Genomic DNA, 11,344 nt, shown 5'->3' on the forward strand with positions numbered 1-11,344 from the left:
TTTACATAAAATAGACTTTTATATCTGACTTTTCTCTGTGTATTTTCATGCTCTTTGTGTTTTATTCATACAACCTATACACTCAACAGTTCTGTAGTGATGATTAAAATATGGAAACTGATAGTAAAAAAAAAAAAAAAAAAAAAAAACAGAGTATCATTAAATTGTGGCACGAGAAAAGTGTAAAATGATCACAGTTGCACTGGGCTGTGCTGCCAGTCACAAAACATTATTCTATGATGTGACCACGTGGCTGTCATGAGGCTACATTAAAATATCAAGTACATATGCTCCACAATAACACCATATTTGAGCATTATGAAACATTTGTCCACTTCCCTCTGTCGGCCCAAAAACTGCAGCTGATTGGTTCACCACATTTCAAAGTGTTTGTCATTCAAAAAGGGGGTTCTGTCCATGATATTATTACTGAAGACTCTAAGAAGACAACAGACAAGAAAAAGCAAGTGTTACCTCTTAATTCTCCTCTTAATTAATGTGTTTATTCATGTAAACTCTTGTGCGATATCTCTACAAGTGTGGCAATCCAACACACTCAGTATATTAATGGCACATGAATTCAGACACAGGTACATGCTCACCTCACAGTGATGGAGGTGTTGATGGAGACCAGCTGGAGTAATCTGTCAGTCAGAGCATCAGTGATCTTATTGTGACTCACACTACAACACCCAAAACATACAAAGAACAAAGCAAGACATTATTAGTTAATAATCAGATTTACACACATACATACATATACACATTAAACAGCGTTCAAGCGGACTCACTCCAGGTCTTGCACTTTGTGCAAATGGGGGATCAGTGTGTGCAGGAGCTGGTCTGTGAGTTGACAGTGACTGAGGTTTAGTTCTGTCAGTCCCTCAGAAAACTCCAGTATCCAGACCAAAGCATCACAAGCCCTCTGATCCAATGTGGTCTCACTGAGGTCCAGCTCTCCACCCAGAGCTCGACACAGAGACTTTGCTCGTATCACTGTGTCCCTTTCACTGCCCACAGGCACCAGGGATACCATCTGGATGAGGAGGGCTTTGCTGGTTCTGGAGGGAAGACAGAGCAAACAGCAGAACATTATTGTTGCATAAACGGGCATGAGACATGAATATGACTGTGAACCAGAGTCCTCTCAGTTATTCCCTCTCACCTCAGGTGGACTTTGTTGAGGACAGGAAACAGCAGCTCCAGTCCACTGTCCTCCACCTCACAGTCTTGTAGGTTGAGCAGTGTGTCCTGGCTGCTGTGTCTCAGGACAGTGGAGATTGCCCTGCAGTCTCCAGCACCCAGACACAGGGTCTCCCTGTGCTCCTGCTCTGACAGCTCCACACAGGAGGAGCAGGACAGATCCAGCTTGTGCTGCAGGGTCCTCAGCAGACCTGCTGCTGTTGCCCCCTGTTGGACACCAGAGGCAGTGCAACCCTGCAGCAACCTCAGCAGCAGATTCCTGTCAACACTAGTATGAAAAATGGAGATTTATGAGAAATTTTATTAAATTGTCAATCTGTATTATGTGTCTAGCAGGCAGGGCCAGCCATTTGTCTACATAGGTGAGGCCTCTGAGCAAGTTCAGAAACTAATGGAAAATGTGAAAAAGGAAAAGCTTCAGTATGTGCTGCATAAAATGAGGTGACAGTAGATGAAAAGCGGCTTATCCTGGGATGCTAAAACATATATGTCATATATAACATATATAATACTGCTGCACTCTTTGGAGGTGTCCCAGGCCTAATTCAACCAAACATTTGTGCTGAGTGATGCTTAACTGATAACATTAATTGCATACCCTGTCTAATCTTGTCGCCTCGAACATCCCTGGTCGAAAGGGGGTTTGCAAATATGTGGTTTCCCAAGATAGTACCAAGCTCAGTACTTTTTTAAAATCACTGTTCTTGTTGTTTTAGTTGTTTTAGTTCTTGGGTTACATCTGTTGTGTGAAATGTGGTATACAAATAAAATTTAATTTGATTTAGCTATGTCCTATCCTGTGCATTAATGACCCTTTAAAAATTAAATATTCATACAGGTGTCAAATGTAGATGGACTGCACTTGTCTAGTCTACTGACCACTCAAAGCATTTGACAATGTTTGCCTCACATTCACCATTCACACACTGATAGCAGAGACCAGTAGTGTTTTTTTGCATTTTTTCATGACACATGGGGGTGGCACGAGAACTTAAAAAAAATAATAATAATCTGCACAGAGGCTACCATGAAAGGTGTCAAGTTGCTTTGATAAACTCTCTGGAGGAGCAGGGGATTGAACAAGGAATCCTCAATTACCAGACAACCGCTCTGCCTCCTGCGCCACGCGGCCCTTTGCTAAATCAGTACTGATGTCTGACCTGAGATGAGAGATGTTCTCCAGTGTCAGCAGGAGGGCCTGTATTTCTCCTTGTGGGATGGAGGTCCACAGCAGGTTGAGTTTGACTCCATCGCTGTGTTTGAGGATGAAGAGCAGAGCAGCACAGTCCACTGTGTCCAGTTCTCTGCAGGTCAGGCTGATGACATGGGCTAATGACTTCAGTAAACTGGGTATACAGTGCCTGGCATGAGTTTTGAAGCTCTCCCTGATGGCAGACAACACAAAGCTGGGGCTGGGCCTAAAATCACACATGATATTTAGCATTACATGCTGGTTATGTACATGACACAATTGTATGTTTTGTTTTGTTTTGTTTTTTACAATTAATCACGGAACCATTTCAGTGAAAATATAAGCCATAATGATACATTATTTGCTAAATATGATCTGAAGAAGAGTGCATTTCTCTGAAGAGTAAGCAAAGCGTTGCCACCTTTTAAACACAATCCTGTCCAGAAAGGGAAGAAGATGTATGATGCTCTTCTCTGAGATCTTGCTCTTCCTCAAGTCCACAGTGATGCTCTGAGTTGATGAGTTCTGTAGCAAATAGTGAAGTAATTCCCAGTCTAGAGAGCAGGAGGTCAGGTCTCCACCCACTTTACTCAAAAAACACTGAGTCAAGTCTTTGTCTTGGATCTCATGTATGAGTACAGTCAGCTGCTGAACATACTGCGCACACAGTCTGAGGAAGTAACAGAGCAGAGGACAAATACAATTTAATGAACATGTCAGGGAAATATTATTGAGTTAGGATTTACATGATTTGGCATATTGTCATGGCTCAACAAAGAAAAAGGGATTTACTTGATTGTTAGAGGATCACGGTGAAGCAGCAGTGTCATAAGATTGTGAGCAGGAATGCAAACTTCGGTCAGGTCCAAACATTTGACTGCCCAGTATCTCAGGAGGGATGCCACACTACTGACAGCTCTCATCAATTGTTGTCTTTGTGATGTCGTTTTGAGGACAAGAGAAAGCTCCTCAATGGATACTGGATTGGCCACTTTTTGTGTGCTTACCAGTCGACACAGTAACAATGCCGTGCTTTCAGACAGTCTGAAAATCAAAGAAGTACACCATAAATAATGTAATACATATTATCAACCAGACAGAATAAAAACATTGTTTTTAGGACTAAGAGACTATGGGCTCTAGTTTCGCAGACCAGGCGAGGCGGGGGCGTAGCACAGATGCGCTTCGCCAACTGGGTGTGGCCAGGCGGATTTTCCAAGTTTGGCACGCCGTTCTCGGTGGCGCAAGTACTCCGCCGTCCCTCCTACCGGCGCAAGGGAGGAGAGAAGGCGTGGAGTGGGTTTGACACAGCCGATTCACATGTAACCAATCAAATGAGCCCCTGTCCTTGCCTTTAAAATGCGCTGCGCGAAGGCGTAATGAAAGCTTACACAGCTGACATGGAGGTCTATTGCCGCAGGCGGAGCGGAGCCCAGGAGACAGGCGTGGAGCGGAGACCGGCGAGCTGTGCGGACACGTCACCAAAACCTCACAGGCAGGCTTCCGGAATGTCAGGCACATGAACAATGCAATAAATACCGAAAAAAACACTATTCAATGCTACGATCACAATCAGCACATACATATATCTCCATAACAACTGTCCCGTCACAGCTGATGTCAGATCAAAGGAGATTGGCACCGTTTGTGCTGATCGTGAGGTTTTGGTAATGTGCGCCAGGCAGCCAAACTTCCACTGCGCCAGCCCCGCTCCGCCTTGCGCTGAAAGTAGACGTGGTTTCAGATGGCGAGCTTTTGGCGCACCTCGGCGAAGCCTTTTGGCACGAAACTATCACTGCGCCAAGCCGAATCTGTCGGCACCTCCCCCTGCTGCGCCGCCACTCCCATATCGGCGAACCTCCGCCTGCGAAACTTGGATACTGTCCGCCTCTGCCGTTTCGCCGGTCGAAACTAGCTCTGCGCGGGGTTCGCCTCACTGCGCCACCCCGCGCTGCGCCAGGAAACTAGAGCCCCATGTCTTTTCAAGTAGCAACATAAATGTAGCATGCCTAAGACTGTGTAATTGTGCTGTATGTCTAAAGATGAGGGCGGCTCCTTTGAGAGAGATCTTGCTGGGTGTGAGGATGAGATCCACACTGGAGCCACAGAGTCCCAGAACTTGACCCACAAACCAGCAGGTTTCCCTGGGTAACTCTCCTGTTAGCACCAGAGTGAAACCCATGAGCTGCAGGAGAGAAGCCAACTGCTGGGCCACCTCTTGTGATCTCACATAGATAGACGTACACACAAACTGGAAGAACTCTGGATCACACCTAAAACAAAACATTACAGAATAAAATGTGAAATCAACAGTGTTACAAAAGAGAATAGCTGACATATCCAGTATATAACATCCTGCACTACTGCAGTAGTGTTAAATCAAAGAGCAAGTATCAAAAGCTAAGATTAAGGGTAACCAGATTAAATTATGATGAATTTAGTTTACAACTAACTGCATCATTAGCTGTAAGAGTCCATCTTAATTACCCATTTTAATGCCTTTGATTTGCTTAAGATTTACTAAGCTTAATATGACATTATCACATCATTTTACTTTTTAACCTGTAATGAAGGATGACAGATTATTTTTCTTTTTTGTGCACATACACTGTTTTTGTTTTGTTTTGTTTTTTTAATTGGTGTTATTTTTCTTTGTTTGTTTGTTGTTTTGTACTGAGCAGTGATGTTAGGGGAAATGCACTCTCTTAATATGTATAGTTTAAAATATTTGTATTTGACTTCATTCAGTTTCAAGATACAGTGGTGGAAAAAAGTTTTCAGACACCCTTAAAATTTTACACAATCTCAAATATTATCATGAAATATTTGAGGAAAATTATTTTTTGTGTTTCAAAAGGTGTGGCTGCATTAGACAAATACAAACAAATACAAATTATATTTTTTGTTTATTGTTTACAGAAAAACTAACAAAACTAAATTTTTGACAAATTCTTCTGACCACAGAATCTTCTTCCAGTTCCTGGCTGTTCAGTTGTTGTGTGCCTGGGCCCAACGGGCTAACCTCTGTCTCTCGTTGATCAGGGGCTTCTTGATAGCCTTGTAGGACCTTAAGCCATGATCTAAAAGTCGGCCACGTACAGTGCGGGTGGAACTCTGGACACCAGTTTGGTTTTACCACTGCTGCTGAAGCTCCTGTGATGTCATTCAGCGGTTTTGCCTGCACATGCGGATCAGAATGCGGTCATTTCTTGCTGAAGAAACCCTTGGATGCCCAGATCTTGGTTTGTCTTCCAAGCTGTTGGTTCGTCTGTATTTCTGCAAAGTGTATCCAACTGCTGAAGGACTGCATCTGCACTTCCTGGCTATCTGGCGGCAGCTGTACCCTTCCTGGCTGAGAATCTTTATCTTCAGGCGTGTTTCCTGCGTTAGGTTCCTTGTTTTAGCAATTTTTGTGTCTGAAGAACTTTCAAATGTGCTGGCTTTATATAGACACGAAGCTTGGCAACAAAAATTGTGTCTTTTAATAAAAAGAACGACCTTCATCACTGGTGCCAAAATGACCCAATACTCAAAATTTCTTATGTATTTTTATGGAACCAATCAATTTTAAGTTTTTAATGGCTTTGTTAGGATTTGTTTAGTATTTTGGCTGTGACTGTACTAAAAGAAATTGCACTAGAAGACCTAAGAGTGATTCTTAATGCAATATTTCACAAATGCATGGGGTGTCCGAAAACTTTTTTCCACCACTGTATATGGCAAACACAGATTTAAAAAAATGACAAGTTATTTACCTGAGCTGTGACATGTAAGGCAGACACTTCAGGAAACTCCACACTTCACTCTCTTCATCTGACCAGTGTGTCAGCTGAACCGGTTTCTTTCCTGATTGGAGTTTCAGCACTTCCAGGAGGACAGAGGTCTTTCTCTTTGACAGGTCGACGGTCCAGACTGCAGGAGCTGACTGGAAAACTGGCTGTAATGCTGGAAGGACTCTCCTGCCTGTTTTAGTCTCATAGTCCTTCACATGGGAGTAAAGTTCCAGCAGGAAATCACACTGGTAGGCATTAAGGTCTTCTATATCCTCCTCATCATTATCATCATCGTCCACTAGCTGCTTGAGAGGGAATGTTTCGTAACTGCAAACTGATGATAGCAGCTCCAGTATCTTCTCTCCTGTCTGCTGTTCCCTCTCTGCTGCTCGACAGAAGAGATTTGCCAGGAACTTGGTTTGTCTTGAGATTATTGACCACCGATGAATGAAACTAGGAAAATGACATTGAAAAATAATTAAATAATTCAATGATTTGCATTATAGTTGGTTTGTTCTGAGTGTGCTGATTGCTGACATATGAAACAGGGATAAGGGGAAGAAAAAACAAGCAATGATTTCTCTTCTGCATTATATGTAAAAAAAAAAAAAAAAAAAGCAGTATGGAGGGTGACTGCTTGAGTTACTGGATGAAGTAACAGAAAGTATTTCAATATTTTTGTGTATATAAAGGGGTCATATTGCAAAGTAATCCCTCCTCAAAATCATATTGTCTGGCGAGACATTTATTACAAGCCATTTACCTGAGCTTTGACATGTAAGAGAGACACTTTAGGAAACTCCACACTTCACTATCTTCATATGACCAGCCTGTCAGCTCAACTGGTTTCTTTCCTGATTGGAGTTTCAGCACTTCCAGGAGGACAGAGGCCTTTCTCTCTGACAGGTCAACGGTCCAGACTGCAGGAGCTGACTGGAAAACTGGCTGTAATGCTGGAAGGACTCTCCTGCCTGTTTGAGTCTCATAGTCGTTTACATGGGAGCACAGGTCCAGCAGGAAATCACACTGGTAGGCACTACGGTCTTCTATAAAGTACTTCTCCTCATCATCGTCAACTAGGTGTTTGAGAGGGAATGTTTTGTAACTGCACACTGATGATAGCAGCTGCAGTATCTTCTCTCCTGTCTGCTGTTCCCTCTCTGCTGCACAAGTGAAGAGATTCGCCAAGAACCTGATTTGTTCTGCGCAGCTCACACACAGCGCAAAACTGTGACAATGGACATGAAAAGGATAAAGTGGTTGGATTTCGAAAACTTAAATTAGACAAAACAAGCAATCAGGATCGACACTGTGTTTCACAAAAGCCAGGGAGAAATCAGGCACGATGATTACATATCCTCAAAGTATCTACTGAGATATTTTATATGCACTGACAGAAATTATGGTAATGACAAGCTATTTACCTGAGCTGTGACATGTAAGGTAGACACTTCAGGAAACTCCACACTTCACTCTCTTCATCTGACCAGCCTGTCAGCTCAACTGGTTTCTTTCTTGACTGGAGTTTCAGCACTTCCAGGAGGACAGAGACCTTTCTCTTTGACAGGTCAATGGTCCAGACTGCAGGAGCTGACTGGAAAACTGGCTGTAATGCTGGAAGGACTCTCCTGCCTGTTTGGGTCTCATAGTTCTTCACGTGGGAGTACAGGTCCAGCAGGAAATCACACCGGTAGTCATCATTGTTAAAACGATAAGGGAATGTTTCATAACTGCACACTGATGATAGCAGCTCCAGTATCTTCTCTCCTGTCTGCTGTTCACTCTCTGCTGCTCGACAGAAGAGATTCCCACAGATTTGGGTTTGTCCTGAGTGTGTTGACCACTGACGAGTGAAACTAATGAAAAATAATGAAATAATTAAATGATTTGCATTATAGTTGCTTTGTCCTGAGTGTGCTGACTGCTGACATATGAAACAGGGATAATGGGAAGAAAGAAATATGCAATGATTTCTCTTCTGCATTATATGTAAAAACAAGCAGTATGGAGGGCCATTATCTCTAGAGTTACTGGTGCAACGGCCTCCTGCCTAGCAGGGCCTGTTGTGTGTGTATGTGTTTCCCCCTGTCTGTTGTGTATGTGTTTCCTGTGTTGCAGGTTGCTGGTGGGCGGAGATCCATTAACCTATCAAGGAGCACCTGATCAGCCTCCCAGGGTTTAAAAGGCCCCCTCTCATTCCCTCTCACTCCTTCTCATCCACCCTGATGGCACTATAACTTTTCTTTGGTTGGCACTGACACACTGACATTACAGATTTACACACCTCATAACTTTAGAATGGTTTTCTTGGGTTAATTTATGTTAATAAATCTTTAATTTTCTACGTTAAACACTGTGTACCTCCACTTTTTGTCACGGCTCATGAGCCGGGTCGTGACACTTTCAACATATTTTGTGTATATACAGGGGTCATATTGCAAAGACATCCCTCCTCAAAATCATATCATCTGGTGAGACATTTTTAAAAATTACAAACCATTTACCTGAGCTGTGACATGTAAGGCAGACACTTCAGGAAACTCCACACTTCACTCTCTTCATATGACCACCCTGTCAGCTCAACCGGTTTCTTTCCTGATTGGAGTTTCAGCACTTCCAGGAGGAAAGAGGCCTTTATGTCTGACAGGTGGATGGTCCAGACTGCAGGAGCTGACTGGAAAACTGGTTGTAATGCTGGAAGGACTCTCCTGCCTGTTTGAGTCTCATAGTCCTTCACATGGGAGTAAAGGTCCAGCAGGAAATCACACTGGTAGGCATTACAGTCTTCTATATCCTCCTCCTTATTAAAATCATCGTCCACTCGGTGTTTGAGAGGGAATGTTTTGTATCTGCACACTGATAATAGCAGCTCCAGTATCTTCTCTCCTGTCTGCTGTTCTCTCTCTGCTCCTTGACAGAGGAGATTCGCCAAGAACCTGGTTTGTTCTGGGCGGCTTACATACAGTGCAAAACTGTAACAATGGACATGAAAGTGATACAGTGGTGTAATTTCTCAAACATAAATTAGACAAAACAAACAATCATGATCAACAGTGTTTCACAAATCCCAGGGAGAAATCAGGAAAAATTGATTACATATCCTCAAACTGTCCACTGAGATATTTTGTATGCACAAACAGAGATTATGGTAATGACAAGCCATTTACCTGAGCTGTGACATGTAAGGCAGACACTTCAGGAAACTCCACACTTCACTTTCTTCATCTGACCAGCCTGTCAGCTCAACTGGTTTCTTTCCTGATTGGAGTTTCAGCACTTCCAGGAGGACAGAGGTCTTTCTCTCTGATAGGTCAATGGTCCAGACTGCAGGAGCTGACTGGAAAACTGGCTGTAATGCTGGAAGGACTCTCTTGCCTGTTTGAGTCTCATAGTCCTTCACATGGGAGCACAGGTCAAGAATCAAATCCCAATTCAGATGCCAACAATCAGACACTGAAAACACATCCTTTACTGCTAGTTGTAAGGTTGACGTGCTATGGAGCGCTGCTTGCAGACACAGATTCATCAAAAAGATTTTCTTCTTTCCTTGATCAATACAAGATCCCAACTGATTGTGAGGTTCAGGAAATCTGCATTAGAGAAAAATTACGAACAACAAACAATTTACAAAACACACATCACATAACATCACAGTTTAAACTTATCACATCACATTACAATGCACAACTGAAAACCTCAAATATTCAAGTCCATTTTTACCATCTTATTGAATCTAAACTGAAAGCCAGAGTAATGAATATATTTGGTCTGCAACAAAATTGTTTTATATGTGAAGCCATGTTTAACATATTACTATTAATCTTATCACCTGAGCTTTAAGAGGTATGGCAGACACTGAAGAAAATCCCTAATTTCACTCTCTTCATCTGACCAGCCTCTCAACATGACCGTTTTCTTCTTTTGTTGGAGTTTCAGCACTTCCAGGAGGACAGAGGCCTTTCTCTTTGACAGGTCAATGGTCCAGACTGCAGGAGCTGACTGGAAAACTGGCTGTAATGCTAGAAGGACTCTCCTGCCTGTTTGAGTCTCATAGTCCTTCACATGGGAGTACAGGTCCAGCAGGAAATCACACCGACAGACATAATCCCACTGATCACAAACAGTCTCAAGAGGGAATGTTTCGTAACTTGACACTGATGATAGCAGCTCCAGTATCTTCTCTCCTGTCTGCTGTTCCCTCTCTGCTGCTCGACAGAAGAGATTCGCCAAGAACTTGGTTTGTTCTGAGCGGTATACCCACATCTCAAAACTGTAACAATAAACATGGAAAGAACACAGTGGTGTGATTTCTGAAACTTAAAGGCCCCATGCTTTCTTCCAGGGTTTAATTTTAACTGCTGATATCCCTAGCACGATGCATTTGTGGTTTTGAGTACCTGTGGTCTGATAAATATAGTTTTACAGCTCCTCTCTCTTGTCTTTCTCCCAGAGCTCTGGCAGCGCGGTTCGTTTACCCAATCAGAAGAGAGAATCAGCACTTCTCCACTGATTGGCTGACTGTTTTCTGAGTGACATATGGTCAGGCCAATCACAAGCAAGTAACTGAAACCTATGTTGCTCAACGGAGCTCAGTGGTGCTCACCGGTAAACAGAAATTATCATCTTATGTATGATTGTCATGGCTACCGCTGAGCGTGATGTTATACGACCGTACGTGTTTGAGTCTGACTCCAATCCCAAACCACAGATGAAACCAGCATTGTATTGTGTCAGATTGATAAAACAGTCGGCGCTGTAACGAGCCCAACAGACGAGCAAATTTGGACTAAAACCCTGAGGGACCCGTGAAACCGGGACCCTGAGCGTGATGTTATACAACCGTACGTGTTTGAGCCCAACTCTGATCTCAAACCACAGACGTCAGGACAGGAGACACCGAACCACCTCAAATCCGTTTATTACAAGATGTTTCTGAATGGTAAGTTATGTTTGTTAAATATGTTGTAAATAAGTTGTGAGCATACTGGTTAAGTTCGCAAGCTTGTGAGCTTGTTGCCTGGGGAGGGAAGGCGGGCTGTGGGCGGTGTCACTGTCTTCAGGACATCATCAATTAACGCAAGTGCAATCTGCTCATTTTACAGGGACAGTTTCAAAAAACGGACTGTGTGCACTTCTCCATTTATCATAGGTGTAATGCAAGGGACAGTATTTATGT

General features: G+C 43.0%; 2 protein-coding genes across 2 annotated transcripts; both read right to left on the reverse strand.

The window, feature by feature from the left end:
- Positions 1 to 191: 191 nt before the first annotated feature.
- On the reverse strand, positions 192 to 3,428 carry LOC115364896 (uncharacterized). The gene is made up of 7 exons (XM_030059574.1): positions 3,188 to 3,428; positions 2,817 to 3,065; positions 2,364 to 2,621; positions 1,166 to 1,471; positions 792 to 1,061; positions 603 to 683; positions 192 to 438 (listed from the first exon to the last, which is right to left on the reverse strand). The coding sequence occupies exons 1-7, from the start codon at positions 3,316 to 3,318 to the stop codon at positions 372 to 374; spliced, it is 1,362 nt and encodes a 453-aa protein (XP_029915434.1). The 5' UTR covers positions 3,319 to 3,428; the 3' UTR covers positions 192 to 371.
- Positions 3,365 to 10,263, reverse strand: LOC115361954 (uncharacterized). Its single transcript, XM_030055681.1, has 8 exons — positions 10,225 to 10,263; positions 9,336 to 9,562; positions 8,673 to 9,140; positions 7,801 to 8,024; positions 7,140 to 7,244; positions 6,151 to 6,553; positions 4,405 to 4,668; positions 3,365 to 3,374 (listed from the first exon to the last, which is right to left on the reverse strand). Exons 2-8 carry the CDS (start codon positions 9,347 to 9,349, stop codon positions 3,365 to 3,367), a joined length of 1,488 nt encoding a protein of 495 aa, XP_029911541.1. The 5' UTR covers positions 9,350 to 9,562; positions 10,225 to 10,263.
- Between the last annotated feature and the right edge of the window lie 1,081 nt (positions 10,264 to 11,344).

This window comes from Myripristis murdjan, chromosome 1 (assembly GCF_902150065.1).
Source record: "Myripristis murdjan chromosome 1, fMyrMur1.1, whole genome shotgun sequence".
NCBI lineage: Eukaryota > Metazoa > Chordata > Actinopteri > Holocentriformes > Holocentridae > Myripristis > Myripristis murdjan.